Genomic DNA, 16847 nt, shown 5'->3' with positions numbered 1-16847 from the left:
TATATTTCATGAATTCCTTCAGTGAAAAACCTTCCCTCTATACCACCATTTAAAATACATGAACTTCCTTTCCTCAACAATAGAAACACTGACATTTCCTCTTCTGTTCTAGGTTACCAACCAGATTTTTCCAGTTTGGACATACTCCTACCTGGCTCTCCTTTTCCCAGTGTTCCTGCTCACAGACTACGTGCGCTACAAGCCTGTCCTCCTCCTGCAGGGCATCAGCCTCATCGTCACCTGGCTCCTGCTGCTCTTTGCACATGGCGTGCTGGCCATGCAGCTGGTGGAATTCTTCTATGGCATGGTCACAGCCACCGAGGTGGCCTATTACGCCTACATCTACAGCGTGGTCAGCACACAACACTACCAGAGGGTCACCAGCTACTGCAGGAGTGCCACTCTGGTGGCAGCCACCGTGGCCGCTGTGCTGGGACAGCTGCTGGTGTCCTTAGCACACGTCTCCTACTTCTGCCTCAACGCCATTAGCTTGGCTTCCGTGTCCCTGGCATTCCTGTGCGCCTTCTTCCTGCCCATGCCCCAGAGGAGCATGTTCTTCCACAAGAAAGATGCCCCTGAGCCTCTGCCAGGGCCTGGCAAAGGGCCCTGGAGCTGCCAAGAGGAAAGGAGCCCCGATGCTGCTGCCAGGGCCCCGAGCCCCCAGCCCCAGGCTGGCAGGGCCAGGCCCCACAGGCACATGCTCAGCGTGCTGCTGCAGCTGGGCCGGGACCTGAGGGATTGCTACGGCTCCCGCAAGCTCCTCTGCTGGTCCCTGTGGTGGGCTCTGGCCACGGCCGGCTTCAACCAGGTGGTGAATTATGTGCAGGTGCTGTGGGACTTCCGAGCCCCCTCGCACAGCTCCGCGGTGTACAACGGAGCTGTCGAAGCAGTAGCAACTTTTCTGAGTAAGTCAATGTTTACATATTGATCACAATGAACACCTCTGAAGTTTCACTGTAATAAACTTTCAAAGTGCCATTCCATTGCAGGCGCTCCAGGGAGCCAGTGCACACACACCCTGTGCATTCCAGACCTAGGTCTTTGATGTACAACTGTTCAAATGTGAGTTATTTTGGTTTTTCTTTAGTAGCAGACAATTAACTGTAACTTACCAGTATGCAGAAAGTGTGCAAGTCACACAGACACTGCATCTAGCTGGTAAATCCATTCAGAAGCACCCCTGTTTCTTTGGATGAGGCTATTGGGTGGGGTTTTTCTTTTCCCCAAAACAATTATCGCACTGTTCCCATAACAATGCTATCAGCTTACACAGATGGGAGAAGTTTTCCGTAAAAATTTTACACAAAAAGAACATAATCCTCTTGTTTAGATTTTTTTTTCTAGTGAAATTCCCCTGTGCAACGAGACAAAAAGAAAAATTGTAGTCATTGCAAGATACAGATTTTTACCGAAAAAAGATTCTGTGAATCCCTACAATCCTAATATGAACCATTCCACTTCTGTACCAGGAGCAGATGCTTGCACCACACAAGCAAAGTGAGGTTATCAAAAGGTAACATCAGAGGATACCACCCTGCCTTGGCTCACGTTGTGCCATGGTAAAGAACTTGCACAAGACCTGGGGGTGTGTTTTACCAGGAAAAAGAAACACATCTGCCTCACACCTAGTCATTCAGGTCACTTTTACAGACATTAAGGAGAAACAAAGACTACTTTTGCAGCAGGCAACTAAATAGACCACGTAAATCATGAACTTGAAGACCTCCTATAGCATCTACTCCTTGCTGAATCTCTCTCTCTCTCGTGGACTTGCCTATTTCTCATTGTCTAAGTATAGAAGTTTGTAAATTGTTTAGGACCCCTAAGATGGGCAGTCAGGTGGCTTAACTTTGCAACAGATCCATATTCAAAGAGGTCCACAAAAAACAAACCTATCCTTTCTCGTTCTTGGATATGCTTCCTTGATGCCTCAAAACTCACTTTTTTGACAGTTTACCCCCTCTATGAGGTGGACAGAGCTAAACTGTTCAATTGAAGGTTTACCAGCCTAGCTAGGAGAAGGTGGAAGAATTTCCTTCTTGAACTCCAAAACATGTTCCTAATTCTCCCCCCAGAGATACATGCTGTGTACAGACACCTAAATAATGAATCCTTCTGCATTACAGCTTATCCTGTGAAGTGGAATAAAGCATTAAGAGCAGAATGGTAGAGACTTGATATATGCAGTTGTCTTAAAATGACCAGTCATCTGCACAGCTGCAGAAGGCATCAGAAATGCTTTCAAACTTCAGAGTACTCTGCTTCATTATTCAGCATTGCCTTTTGGCATGTGAGTGTGGCAAGACTTGGTCATACAGCTGTGGAACAGATACAGTATTTACAAGTATTTTTTTCTCTTTTTCTAGGCTCACTAACATCTTTCCTTGTACAGTATGTGAAGATTAACTGGGACTATTTTGGAGAACTGGCTTTAGGGATCTTCTCTGCAATAGATGCCAGTTGTCTGTTTCTCATGCACTTCTCTACCAGCATCTGGGCATGTTATGCTGGATATCTTATTTTCAAGGCATGCTATATGCTCCTCCTGACAATAGCAACGTAAGTACAAAACATCACAATGCTGCCATCATGCACAGAATACTGACCCTACTTTGAGTTTGATTTGGGCATCCTTTTCCTCAGAGGTAGCTGACCTAATGCTAGATATAACTGTTTAGGTGAGGACAAGAACACTAAAATGTCTGTTTATGCTGTTTTCATTCTTCCAAACAACCGGGAAAGAAAAATTTTCAAAAGGACATTGAACATTTACCTAAGCAGAAATTAAACAAGGCACAAGGTAATGTTATTACTAAAGGCAATGGTAACAGCAAAATGTAGAAGCCATTTTCCTCCTTCCTGGTATAAAAGATGCAAAGTGAACAATAGGGACAAGCATATCCCAAAGGATGGCTTAACAGCCATCCTTTAGGATCACCATATGCCTAGACCCCCTACTGATAAATCTTTTAGCATGCCATGAACTGCATGAATGCAGGAAAATACTCAATATAAAGTGTTCCTCAACATAATTTTATAGATATAATCATTAACGATATTAAGATGTAAAGAAGGAATAAAAGGGAACATAGGATATATAAACTCAGACAAGATCGAATAGGAGACCAAGCTATTCTGTTGTCAGAAATAGAAATGCATAAATAATATTAACAACAAATATTTTATCCTGTGTAATAAATATAAAATGTTATTGCTCCAGTCATTTTCTTGTTTGGAATGTCTTTAGACGTACCACACTATTTCATTAACAAAAATACTGGACGCATTTTGTGTCAAACTTCAAAATTAATCTGATACCATTTTAAAAAATTGCTAACATTATAATGCATGGCAAGGTTATGCCTATCTTGAAAGAAGCCATATGAACTCTTATTCGTCATTTTGGTAGATCGTTATTACATTTTAGCTAATTACACCTGGACTATTTCAATATATTCTAAAATAAACCCAACAAAGTAAAATCTTGCAAAAATCTCCCAAGCTAAAATCATTGAAAATGAATCCTGAAGGAATAACACCCTTTTGTTTGTATAGAAACTTTGCAGGTACATATTGCAAAGAAAGATGTTCTGATTATTGTCATAAAAGATATTACAAGTAAAAATCTACAGGCTCTTGACAGAAATAAGCAGCATGTTACCTCCACTGTCAAATCACAAAGCAAAATGTGACTCATCACCACAGAAAACTTGGTTAGAAGATACCCAGAGTGACCTCCCAACCAGGGCAGAACTGCTTCCAGTGTCAGCTTCCAGCCACAGCCATGGACTCTGTACAGCCTGTCTGGCACAGTCTATGCAGGCAGAGAAGGAACAAAGTGGAAGGGTATAGATAACATAAATTCTACCTGATCAGCTGAAAGCAGGGGTTAGAAAAGAAGCCCATGCAGTTAAAAAAAACATTAAAATACACTATGGTACCCCAGACTTTTTTTTTTTTTCTTTTTTGAGAAAGCAAGGAAGCAAACAAACAAATGAAGCACCATTTCCTCTGTCCTTGATGCACCATCTCCATGGATCATTATCTCTCCATCAACTGCTAGACAGCAATAGATTTCCCAGTGGGGAGTGACTGATGTGCCAGTTTCCCATTAGGTTCCAGATCGCTGTCAATCTGAGCATGGAACGCTATGCCCTGATGTTTGGGTTCAACAACTTCATTGCCCTGCTGATCCAGACCATTCTCACAATAGCTGTTGTAGATTCAAGAGGCTTGGGACTGGACATAGTGACTCAAGTAAGTGCAGTTACCTTACTTCCTAGTTACTGCTCAGCCAAATAATCTTCAAAATTCCTAAGCCAAAGGACAACTTAATTCTCTTTCTTCAATAGAAATCCAGAAATCGTGTTCTTCCCTTGTCATTCTTCATCACTATTTGTCGTCATTCTTTCCTTTTGCCTTTTAATGCATTTAGGATTACAGATGCTGGTCTGTTACTTTTCAAAGGGAGATACACCAGAACATAACTAACCAGGCCCTGCTATCCAACCAGTTTTAGTAGTTAATAGGACACCATCCTTTCTCTTCCTGAAAGCTCAGACTGGTTTTGTCAGATGCAGAATGGGAGTTCAGGACTATGAGGCACAGTCTGGATTACTTGATTTATTTCAGCTCAAGTAACTTCTAATTCCAGCTCAGGAGCAAACCTGTTCTGTATCTCAGTATGTACAATAGAGTCTTCTGCTCACAACTTGGGCACTTTATTGGGATGGGACATCCTATCTTACAACAGTGTCCCTAACTTCAACCCAACGTCACTCATGTTGAAGTCAACTGAAACCCACTGACTTCTGCCTTTTCTCTGATGGGCTCTCAGCTGGGGCAGCTTTTCTACTCTAATGGGTCTGAAAAAGACTAAAGCTATTCACACGCTGCACAGAGAAGGCAAAAGTGACTTTGAGAGAGTAAAGATTGAATCAAACATTAAAGCTTTAAAACTAAGGACAGGAATATGTAGGACTTCATAAATAGCCTTGCCACTGTTGTTGGAAATACTGATATAAAATCAACAGTATATTTACTGAAACCATTGTGGTGACAGTTACCGAAATGTGCAAAAGCAAAACACGAACTCAGGTTCTTCACAAGGATTATTCATGACAATGTGGGTAATGAAGGTACGTCTACATTTTGCACTAATAGAAAAAATATCCTGTTCTTATCCCTCTCCCTGTCTGATGTTTATTAAGAGGCATAAGGAATGGAAGAAAGGGGCAGTTCTTCATTTCACAATTATCTGCTGCGTACCTTGAAAAGGCAAAAACTCAAGTGTAGAGAAACTGCCAGAACACAAGAAAATCAGAGTGACTGTCATCTTCAGAAGAAGCAGCATTTCTCTAATGTGTCTTTCATTAATTGTTCTGCCTTTTTCTCCTCCTCTCCCAGTTTTTAATTTATGGCAGCTACTTCGCAGTCATACATGGGATTTTCATGATCAGAAGCATTTGTGTGCTGGTCTCATGCAAATGCCAAAGGAAAATAGAGAGATCTTGCCCAGAGCAGCTGAACCAGGCTGAGCACGAGTCAAGAGAGCAGACTGTCACAAGCTACATGACACAGCTGTAGGAGGCAGGCAGGCTGGAGAAGGGCTCCCAGCAGGGAAGAAGAGCAGTGTGCAGGGAACAGCAGTGCAAGAAAAACGTTCAACTCAGCCCTGAAAAGCTACGCTGAATCATTCCAGCACTTCAGCACAACATATGCCAGCAGAGAGCTCACCAGAACGGCACTGTGCCAAGAATAAAAGAGAAGTTGTTTTAGATTCTTATTTACATGCGTATAAATAGCTTAAGGGCAGTAATTTATAAACGGAATCAGAGCAACCACCTTTGCATCCCCCGTGCATGATGGCAGGGAGCAGAGTTCACCCTGCCTTGCTCAGTGTAGCTCCTGAATATGCTGCTGACAAAGCTACTTCTGTCACATTTGCTGATGCAGTGGCTGAAGGTGTGACTCCCCTTTGCACAGCCCTTGTTCTGAACCAAGGAAGAAAAGATCATGTTTGCATCATTCTATTCTTTCACACCCAGTACAGGCAGATGGGGGACAGGCTCCTCCTGTCTCATCCCACAGCTCAGAGCACACAGGCTGCAAAAATCTGGGCTTGCACAACCCGTCCTGGGAGCTTCACTGCAACACTGCTACATCACAGTTGTTGCTTGGCCCACATTTGAGAGCTACAAACACTGTGCTGACTTCACAGCAATCTCTGCCGAGAAGGGAATTCAGAGAACAAGTAAAAGTCAAGAGAACCACTCCTTTGCTTGTGCTTCCAGTAAAATTAAATTCAGGACTGATTGTCTTCCTCTTTCAGCAGGAAAATAAATAATATGAAGGGGCTTAAGTAGCACAGACTAAAACCGGAGAAGGACATTGTGGAGAAATTTAGCTGATTCCACAAAGGAAAATTCCAAATAACAGGAATATCCAAGAAGATTTATAACTGAAACGTGTGTGCTTCTGAGTGCCGAGTGAGAGAGGTCCACTGATCTTGGCCAAGAATTTGGCAGGATCAGCCAAACTCAAAGTTTGTCAAGAAGCTCTAAGCCCTACAGCTAATTTTGTCCAAAAGACAGTCAAGGAGAAGAAAAAAGAGACTAGAAATGAGTTTGCATAGTGAATGTATAATTTAATATGAACTATATCCATATGCTGAAGTTATTTCTGTAGTGCTGTTTGCTTCTAGCTTCCAATATCTACATCTAACTAATAAAAACCACTTAGCATTTACAGAATATTTTTCCTGTAGAGACACAAGCTATCATTTGTACAGACCAGCTTTTCATACCACTGTCACACACTGCTACTAGACAAAGTGCGCAGAGGCAGGGGCAGGCAGGACAGAAGCAATTTGTTTCAAGTCACAAGAAGAATCAGTAGGATCTGACAAAATGAACCTGGCTAATTTTTTAGGCCTTTTGTTTACCACTGTGCATTGTGGGGACATGGCTGCAAACTGGCTCTAAGGAGAACAGTTTAACCATTGCAGTCATCAGTGAGAGTTCTCTCTTGCTGCAGAACTGAGGGCATGATGCTCCTGCCTGAAGAAACAGGGACAGAATACAGGAGAGCAAGGACTACTTTTTCTATTCTTCCTTAAGAAGAAGTAAGTAAAAATAAGTAGCAATCTTCTTTTGAGGCATTCAGTTTAGAATTAGACATCAGTCCCAGACTAGAAATTGATAAGAGCTTGTGTTTAAATTAAAAAGAAGAACTTAATATTTTCAGCTCCATTCTTACGTTCTGGCTAGAGCTAACTCTGTGTCTATAGGACGCCACTGAGAAGCAAAGGAACAGAGCAGATACAATGTATTTGGCTTGCAGCTTTAGAGAAAACCATATTCAGAAAACAGTTAAGACTTTAAAGAAGAAATAATCAATTCCTATTCTCTCTAATCTCCAAAATAATGTTTCTAAGGTTGGAAGCTGGCAGGAAGCATTAGGGGGGGAATAGGGGAGGAAGAAAGCAGCTCTGAGGAATGTTAGGAGGTGAAAGACAAGGCCTTGCTATCCTGGGTTTTCAGCTGCAAAGCAGAACTCACCCAGCAATCAGAGGTTTCTACAAGAGTAAGATATACACATGCACCTGTGTGTTTGTGTACCTGCACATACAAACTCTGGAGAGGAGATAGCTGAGACTTGGCAGGTTACAAGGAAAGCTGGAAGCACAGGCTGTCTAGTTCTGCAGGAGAACATCCACCTCTCCTAGCAGCTTTTAGTATGGTTTGTTTTTCTTCCAGTGTGTTAAAGGCTTCCATGCAAACATGAACCCCAGAGCTGGGCACATTCCTCCCCATAGCTGCAAACCCTTCTAAATACACCACTAATTACCTTTGAAACATTGGTGGGTTTGGGCACAAATCTTCTATGAAGATACAGTCCAAGAATCTGATAAGGCCAGTTTGAGCAAACAAGGAAGGAACAAATAGTGTGTTTGTATTCAAAACATGCAGGTACTGCCCAAGCACTGTGTGGGCTACCACAGAAACATGAGCCAGCAGCCCTTTCAGCCTCTGCCCAGCAGCACTTCCCTTCCCAAGGCTCTTTCCCTGCCTCAGAAGCCCTTGGCCAGGAAGGAGGATGAAGGGCAGAGGCAGGCCTGGCTCCCCTGAGCATTTCCTGCCTGTTTGCACCACACCTCAGCACTGAGGGAACCTCCCATACCTGCAGGACCAGACCAGGCTCTGTAGAGCTCACAAAGGGCACTCCAGCATCTGCTCCCATGGTCAACACACGTGCTACCAACAGCTTCAGGGTGAATTCCAGCCTCTGATGAACCTTGGAAGATGCAGGCAGTACACTCTAAAAAAAATGGGTAAAGGAAGGAAAAGCAGCAACATTTCTCTGAAGCAAGCCTGTTAATTTTTTAGCTTGGAACCTAAATTTAGCAATTTAATATTGCTCATTTGTCCTTAAATGACAGATCTATCATCACACAGAAGTAGTTCCTGGCCAATTAATAGTAGGAAGCATGTGCTGTCCTACCTCCCAAAGCCCCAGCAAAACCAGGACAGTCAGAGCACACCCCATGAGCCCAGAGGCTTCTGTGCTCTACATGGGACAAGGACGCTGTTATCACAAACTGTACAACTGGATATCTGCCTTGCCATGAATCAGAGACCAGAGCTTTTAAAGGTATTTATTAACAGAAAGAATGCAATCATTGCTTTCTTGTCACAACAGGTTTTATTAATCATTAGCTGCACTAAGTCTTATAGTTTTATCTTAAAAATAGAACTCAGCTGACAAAACCCATAAAGAACACTTTCTCTACAATCTTCATGGACAAGTTTTGCAAGAAAGAACAGCTATGACAAATTGTTATTATTATTATTTAAATTCTGTAACATTTTATCAAGTTTAGAAATAACTTTTTGGAAAAAAGTTACAGAAATTTCTGACTACCTCCAGCTCAAAAGGGTGGTTTTCTGACTTCTCTGCAAGACAAAGCCATCCTAGGAAGAACTGCACCTGAATCCACAGGAAATGCACCACAGCTAGAGCCCTGACAGGTAATTCATCACTGTTGGAATTATTCGGGAGTGTGCTGGCTGCTCACTTGCTCAGTGCATGTGGAGGTGATGCAAGATTTATGCAGATGTTACTGATCAGCCCAGGGCTTAGTTGTTATATTTTTAATCACATTTCAAATAAGGTCTTGAGTTAAAGATACTAGAGATATATTTTATTTACAATTATTTGTAAGAGAAAGATGACGGAGGCAATTTTTAAAAATTTTTAAAAATCAAGTTCAAGGTTAGGGCTGCTTTTTCTAACATTCCTCTGATCTCACAAAAATATTGTCTTTGTAACATACAATTTATATTAAGTTTTAATGGATATCATCTCACAGTGCAAGCAAAGGCACTTTTTCAAAAGTGCCTGCTATAGAGTGGAATTCAGCAATTTAAGATACATAGCTTGTAGCAGCATGATTAAACATCAGCTAGTGCTTTGCTTTTGTTTGCCTATGATTGAAAACACTGTTTCACTTATTTTCAGGATAAGTGAAATTGACTTTTTAACACAAAAGTAGTAAAATAAACTTTAAAAACCAAATCTTTCTAGACTTCTTTTTGCTGCCAACTACACTGAAGAAACAAGCCTGCTTTTCCTTTTGGTCATCACTTTCAAAAGTGAAGTCAATAGTTCTCTATTCTAAGTCTAAGCAGGTACCATGAGCAGATTGTATCTGGATCTTTCTTTACTCTCTCCAATGACTGGAGTACAAGAAACATGGTTAGTGTTAAAGCATTTTAAGAAAACTGAGGTCACAATGGATTGAGATGCCTGACGGCTTTTATTGCCATCAAGAATGTTTGCATGGTCATTAAGTCAAATCAACAAAAAAATCAAAGATTTGCAAATCAACAGAAAAAAAACTTCCTTGAGCACACAGAATGAGCTTTAATCTCACACACTGTCCACTCATTTATTCAGAAATGAGACTGTAATTGAACTTTATTCTGCTCCAGCACAGCCACTCAGCCCTAAGCACGTTACTACGAACAACCTTTGACAGACAATACAGGGCTGATGCACCTTGATCCAGTGTCTCATTTCCAAGCTGCAGCTGTGATGCCAGGCAGGTTCAGAGAAGGGAACATTGGCTTAGGCACGTGGCACAGCTGGAGCCATGCACTTCTCACCAGACAGAAGCGACAATGCCCTTTATCAATATAATAAAGTTCAGTGGTAGATGTGACGGTGCTTTAACAAGACTCAACAGAATAGTGTGCTTGACTTCATGCAGAGATGACAAGATCAGGTAAAACTGTCAGAGAGACCCTCCTACTAAGTCACTGGGTTGTAAACTTCTCTCAGAGAGGAGCCTGGGTGCAGCTTAGACCCACTCCTAGTCCCAGATTTGGTCATCCTTCCACCTAAAGGATTACACAATAAGTGCAGTAAGTTCTTTATATGACTTAGCCAAGGTTCCGAGGCAGAGCACACAGTTAGTCACTAACCAAGACTGGGCTGCAGCAGAGAATCTCAGCCTCAGGAGTGACTGCCAGAGGTGTCCCTGCCTAACAGGAGATGCAGGCGTGCAGCTCAGTGCCGGAGGGCTTGAGATCAGTGGTTTGGTTACATCTGCACACGCGGGCAGCCCTTGGCTGTCACACTGCCACCCATCGCCCTAAGTACAGTTACACTGGGTGCCACCACCACAGCCCTCACTGGTGGCTGTAGCTTCAGGGGACTAAGTGTAGGTTTAGTTAAAAAGTAAACTTGAAAATGAATTTTTACCAACTGTGAAGAGCACCTATTCTTCCTTTGCCACCTTTTTTTAAATTTGTTTAGATAAATCATGGATTGCTGGAAGGGAGCTGTAAGCCACAGCTGGATTTATCCCACAGTGATCATCTGTGCAAATGGATTTTTCACCACAATGAGGCCATCAGAATCTTTTCTCACCCCCTATCTAACAGGGCCAGACAAAAACCTAACGACTGAAGAGGTATGTAACTATTCTCTTAAGCAGTAACTAAAATGCTGAAAGCATTAGGCCTTACAGCAGTAACTGCAGGGAAGATGAAGTGTGAATATTTTATCTAAAGGTCCATATTTAAGATGCTTCTGGAAAAGAGTAAGGAGGTCCAAACTTTAAAATCCCTACATTCCTAGGACTTTGAAACCTCTCTGGTGGTTGATATTTTTGGCAAAATCAGGCCAGTTGGCAAAAAGAGGCTAGTTCCTCTCTCCACCCCAGAAGAGACATTTATTTATACTTACCATGGAATTGATTACACTGACAGAATTATTTAAAAACATAAGAAAGCTAAGCAGCCTTGCCAGCTAAGCAGCCTTCCCCTTATGAGTTGTAAGCTTATTTCCTATATTCCCTGTAATTCATGCATTCATTAACCTGTGGAGATCAGGTTCATGTTCAGAAAAATTGGGGTTTTTTTAACAAAAACATGCACTCCAAGCTTCCTTGCTATGCTCCTATGTTCAGCACTGGCTGCTTCAGAAGTATACCTCCCAGCAAAAGGGGACATGGTTAACACGTGGCTGAGTCATGGAGCTAATGGTATAATTAGAAAACACAGGCTTGCTACACCCACATACTGTTAATATGAAGAACAGTCATTCCTGATGTGCAGTAGCAAATGTTAAGGCAGAATCTACCAGCACACTGTGAACCCAAGGTTTCTGCTAAAAAAGGTATCTGTGGTTTAGGTAGTCAGGGAGTTTTTTCTCCCCCCTTTTAATTTTTTTAAGCACAAACGAAAGCATTATATCTTCTATAAATCACACAGATAGCACCACAGAATACCTTAATTCTGATTTCAGCAAGAATCCTTAACTCAAAATCAAGCACAGTACATATATTATCTCTTTCAGTCAAACTCACATCCAGTGAGTTAATTCCATGAGGTAATTCTAAGTTCAGAGAAACAAAAGAAGTCACACAGAAAAAAAGTGAACCTGCAGTTCACCATGCAACTCATTCCAGTACCTGCTCAGAAGTAAAAAGCATTCCTCCAGCATTTGATACAGTTCCTTTCTAGTCTAATTGCTTAGGCAGAGAACAAGAGATCAGGAATGGATACCTCAGCAAGCTCCACAATTACTGGGCAAAATCTCCCCAAAACACATGACTTAGAGTCACAGAAGAAGGTCGCTTTGTGATGTACATGTAAGAGGGATACCTGCCCCAGGTGTGTCCAAACTGTCTGGGCAAGCACTGAGCTTTAGTGGCAACCACAAACAGCACCTTCCAACTCAAACCCAGAACAGTTTTAAAAAAAAGATAAATAATTTCTTCACAGGGCATCTATGTATTGAACCCCAACTTAAACTTACTGAAAGACTTCCTTACTTCTTATGCTTTAAATCAGAAAAGCATAGACGATACAATACCCTAGTAGCAGCTACACACTATTTGTAGTTCCAGTTCCCCTTTGTAAGAGGCACATGGTTTTTTTTCCCCTATACCTAACAAGGGAAAGAGGTGACCAAAGGTATACAATTACTCACATTAAGTTAAAACAGGCCATCATTTTCAGGCACAGTAGGGAATAGGATTTGAAACTAGAGAGACTTACATCAGACACAAAGTTACAAGTGCTTTAAACAGCTGCCCATCAAAACCTGCCTTCTTCATAGGCCTTCACTGGAATTTTTAAGCCAATTTCTTTAGTGGAGCGCAGCATCATTGTCTTTAGTCTTTACACACTGAAGTCACAGCCTTGTATCTGAAAGCAGTATAAGCCTGCACTGTTCACACAATTCAACGTTTCATATAATTACAACTCTGTTGCTTCAGCAGTAACACCATCCAAAAGGGTATTTTAAATGTATGGGGGGTTGGGGCTGTATTGCTTGTTTGCTTTAACGCTTCCACTTTTGTTGTGTTCCAGGTTACCAACCAGATTTTTCCAGTTTGGACATACTCCTACCTGGCTCTCCTTTTCCCAGTGTTCCTGCTCACAGACTACGTGCGCTACAAGCCTGTCCTCCTCCTGCAGGGCATCAGCCTCATCGTCACCTGGCTCCTGCTGCTCTTTGCACATGGCGTGCTGGCCATGCAGCTGGTGGAATTCTTCTATGGCATGGTCACAGCCACCGAGGTGGCCTATTACGCCTACATCTACAGCGTGGTCAGCACCCAACACTACCAGAGGGTCACCAGCTACTGCAGGAGTGCCACTCTGGCGGCAGCCACCGTGGCCGCTGTGCTGGGACAGCTGCTGGTGTCCTTAGCACACGTCTCCTACTTCTGCCTCAACGCCATCAGCTTGGCTTCCGTGTCCCTGGCATTCCTGTGCGCCTTCTTCCTGCCCATGCCCCAGAGGAGCATGTTCTTCCACAAGAAAGATGCCCCTGAGCCTCTGCCAGGGCCCGGCAAAGGGCCCTGGAGCTGCCAAGAGGAAAGGAGCCCCGATGCTGCTGCCAGGGCCCCGAGCCCCCAGCCCCAGGCTGGCAGGGCCAGGCCCCACAGGCACATGCTCAGCGTGCTGCTGCAGCTGGGCCGGGACCTGAGGGATTGCTACGGCTCCCGCAAGCTCCTCTGCTGGTCCCTGTGGTGGGCTCTGGCCACGGCCGGCTTCAACCAGGTGGTGAATTATGTGCAGGTGCTGTGGGACTTCCGAGCCCCCTCGCACAGCTCCGCGGTGTACAACGGAGCTGTCGAAGCAATAGCAACTTTTTTGGGTAAGCAATCATTTACCAGTACTTGCAACCCATCCTGTGCAATGTGTTTGGTGCCTTTCCATCTCCTGTGAGGACTAAAGTAAACAGACAGAGATAAACAGTATGCAAGGCATGATTTTACTATAAGCTTTTACAGTGGGCTCTTAAAAATCAGTCTTAAAAAACATATATAAATAAGCTTTTCCTTCTCAGAGGAGATTGTGCACTGCTGCCTCCAGTCTCAGGCATGAGGCACTCTCCCAGAGCCCTTCAGTCAGTGAAGGGCCTAAGCAAGGAGGAAATCATCCTAACTAATGGAAGACTCCCACACCGCTAACAAGAAATATAATCCATTACCAAAGTCCACTGTAACCAAGACAGAAGAGCTCCTGGCATGATCCAATTACAGTTATGCAATGGCTCTCAACGATAGTGTTTTGAAGTTTTAATTACTACTTTTCAATTTTTAGGTTCAGCAACATCCATGGCAGTTGGATATGTCAAAGTAAACTGGGATCTCTCTGGAGAATTGGCTTTGGGAATTTTCTCTGCACTGGATGCTGGTTCTCTGCTTCTTATGCACTTCACTGACAACATCTGGGCATGTTATGCTGGTTACCTTGCATTTAAAGCCTGCTATATGCTCCTTATAACAATAGCAACGTAAGTACAACATATAACTGTTCTAACTCAATTGATTTGAATCACTGTCAAAGTTTTATATTTATCAAAATTTTACTAGACCTTTCCCTAGATATAAATAGGTTATGACAGCAGTATATATTGTTTCTAGCCTGTATAAAACTGGATAAAATTGTAAGACCTAATTGTTACCATAGTACACTCCAAGTCAGAACAAGGTCGCTTCTGTACTTGGCTGTTCAATGACCAATGTCTGAGTATTCTCAAAATGATCCAATGAATATACATAGATATTTAGCAAAAATAATCATCCAAGGCAAGGGTAAATAAGATGCACAAAAGTCACAAGGCCAGAAAAAACCCCAAGAAATTTCTGTCAAAATGAAGCTGATAAAGCTTAATAGCCAAGACTGAAGTGGCCTTGCCCTTTGAAGAGTGCTCTGTGCACTTTAAACTGTTCCCATAAGTAAAGTGCATCCACCTGTCCTTGCTCTCCACGGTTTTGTGAACCTCTGCATTCATTGCCAGGTTTCAGATTGCTGTCAACCTCAGCATGGAGCGTTATGCTTTGATGTTTGGCTTCAACAACTTTGTTGCGCTGGTGATTCAGACGATTTTAACTGTTGTTGTAGTAGATTCAAGAGGTCTGGGACTGGATATCAGCACTCAGGTAAGCCACTGAGTCCCACTGCTTAGCTCCCCTACTCTCCTCCAAATCAGGCTCTACTCCAAGATTAGCCTGTGGTAATGTGCAAGCTCAGGACAATTACTCAACTGGAAAAAGGGTCATTTGAAGTGAACTGGCTTGAACTACTACAACCTGCTTGTCCTCTAGGCCCCCCAGTGCTGGGATGACTCGAAAATATTCTGTGTTCACAGAACAGAGGGCCAAGTTTTACCTATTACTCTGGGTATGCTTTAAAATAAAGGATTACTATTCACAAGTTTATAGTCAAAATACCCTAACCAGAAGCAGGAAGCCAGCTGAAAGACAACCTATGGGTCTATTACTAGGGTAATTCCAAGTTACATAGTTCCAGCACACACACTTTTAATGTTACTGTAATTCTGAAAATTAATTCATTCCAATTCCCCATTAGATTTCTAAAATTAGTTTAAACTTAGACATTAAATGAGTCGAAGTCTCTAGGTTTCATGTTTCCTGAGAAGAGACAAAGTGCAGGACAGCTGTCCTCCCTTACTGAGGTGGAGAAGTACATAACAGAACATTCTCTCCCCCTTTTACAACCACAGAACTTCTACAGTGTAAAGTCATGCAGTCCAGACTTCTTGAATCCTCTCAAGATGGGGTCATTATGGGCACAGGTGACAGGGAAGGGAAGGCAGCAATGGAGGGACACCCCTTAGAGTCAAATACTATATTTGCTATTAGATAACAACTTTTCTCCTTCCCCACCTCCATTTCCCAGTTTCTCATTTATGGCAGCTACTTCATAGTCATAACTGGAATTTTCCTGATCAGAAGCATATACACCATAATTTCCATCAAATGCAAAAATACAAGTGTGGCTGCTGAAAGCACTGCCCTTTAAAAACCGAGACAAATGCAATCATTACAAGCAACAATGCAGAAGGCTCCATCATCTGGACAACAAATCAGGAGAAATATAATGTTCAATCAAGCAAAACTGGTCCAGGTTGAAGCAAGCTGTTTATGAGCCTACTGCACAGAGAGCTTTGTCAACAGGATGACGCATTTGGTCCATTTTCTTCACCAGGAGTTTAATACAAACATTCCTCAAACAGTCTTCTAATTCAAGTTTAGTGATCTGACATACAAACTTCTATTAAGGCTCAGTGAGCACAAGGACATACAAATGCCTCAACCTCACACCAGAGGTGGTATGAACCTCACAGAACAACCTTCTACTGAGTATTTCCATCAAATGCAGAAATTTAAGGCAATTTATTTACTGACAGAAGACCATCAGACATGCCCAGAGAATCTAAAGCAGTTGAACTGTACAACGACCTGTCAGAAAATTTGTCGCAGAGGCCTTTGGAAATCTTAAAGACTTTTGCAACTGCACATCACATCTGTCTTACAGAACTCAGGACTTTCCTGCAAGTGTAGCATCTTCTTACACTTGTAACAGCTGATGTTTAGGACTGAAGTCTAATCTAGGAGGTCTCCATATTAATTTCTGTATAAGGGGCCTAAGGTTATCAAGTGAAGTGCTCTGATGCTAAAGCATAAAAATACAGCTTTTAGGCAACTACGCTATTTGTGAGAACAATTGAGGGAACAACTGCAGAGACTTCATGATAAAAACATTTCAAATTTGGGTGAAAAATTAATTTTGTAAATAAAGCTATTTTGAAACCTAATCAATGAAACACCTATGGTGTCAGTTTATGCTCAATATACAGAAGACTCAAAACTATACAAGATCTTCAGCTTATCTGGAATTTGACAAATCTAAAATCTGTGAACACAGACTAAAGAGGTGTGCTTGTGTATAGTTAAAAGTTGCAAACCTTTTATCTGCAGTTAATTCAGTTACGAAAAATAAAGTATTCCACTACTTCTA

At 42.3% G+C, this 16847-nt stretch overlaps 2 protein-coding genes across 4 annotated transcripts in view; both read left to right on the top strand.

Annotated features, from left to right (window-relative positions):
* Window positions 1–10419, top strand: part of LOC100227272 (thiamine transporter 2-like) — a 13451-nt gene extending 3032 nt beyond the window's left edge. For 2 of the 3 annotated variants that reach the window (XM_030280184.4, XM_072933502.1), the window contains 4 exons: window positions 113–905; window positions 2367–2559; window positions 4116–4257; window positions 5407–10419. In XM_030280184.4, coding sequence (XP_030136044.4) covers window positions 113–905; window positions 2367–2559; window positions 4116–4257; window positions 5407–5586 — 1308 coding nt within the window. In that variant the 3' untranslated portion in view covers window positions 5587–10419. Of the gene's footprint in view, window positions 1–112; window positions 906–2366; window positions 2560–4115 lie in introns of all 3 variants that reach the window. The other variant, XM_072933503.1, reaches the window with a different exon arrangement.
* On the top strand, window positions 8909–16847 carry SLC19A3 (solute carrier family 19 member 3). Its single transcript, XM_002198455.7, has 6 exons — window positions 8909–9029; window positions 10819–10975; window positions 12882–13674; window positions 14124–14316; window positions 14824–14965; window positions 15726–16847. Exons 2-6 carry the CDS (start codon window positions 10826–10828, stop codon window positions 15846–15848), a joined length of 1401 nt encoding a protein of 466 aa, XP_002198491.6. The 5' UTR covers window positions 8909–9029; window positions 10819–10825; the 3' UTR covers window positions 15849–16847.

Source organism: Taeniopygia guttata, chromosome 9, assembly GCF_048771995.1.
Source record: "Taeniopygia guttata chromosome 9, bTaeGut7.mat, whole genome shotgun sequence".
Lineage (NCBI taxonomy): Eukaryota > Metazoa > Chordata > Aves > Passeriformes > Estrildidae > Taeniopygia > Taeniopygia guttata.
This window is presented reverse-complemented; position numbering and strand designations above follow the sequence as displayed.

Coding starts and splice junctions, on each gene's coding strand:
- SLC19A3 (XM_002198455.7), top strand. CDS start 10,826: ATGGATTGCTGGAAGGGAGCTGTAAGCCACAGCTGGATTTATCCCACA. Junction 14,317..14,823: donor CTCCTTATAACAATAGCAAC/GTAAGTACAACA, acceptor ATTCATTGCCAG/GTTTCAGATTGCTGTCAACC. Junction 14,966..15,725: donor GACTGGATATCAGCACTCAG/GTAAGCCACTGA, acceptor TCCATTTCCCAG/TTTCTCATTTATGGCAGCTA.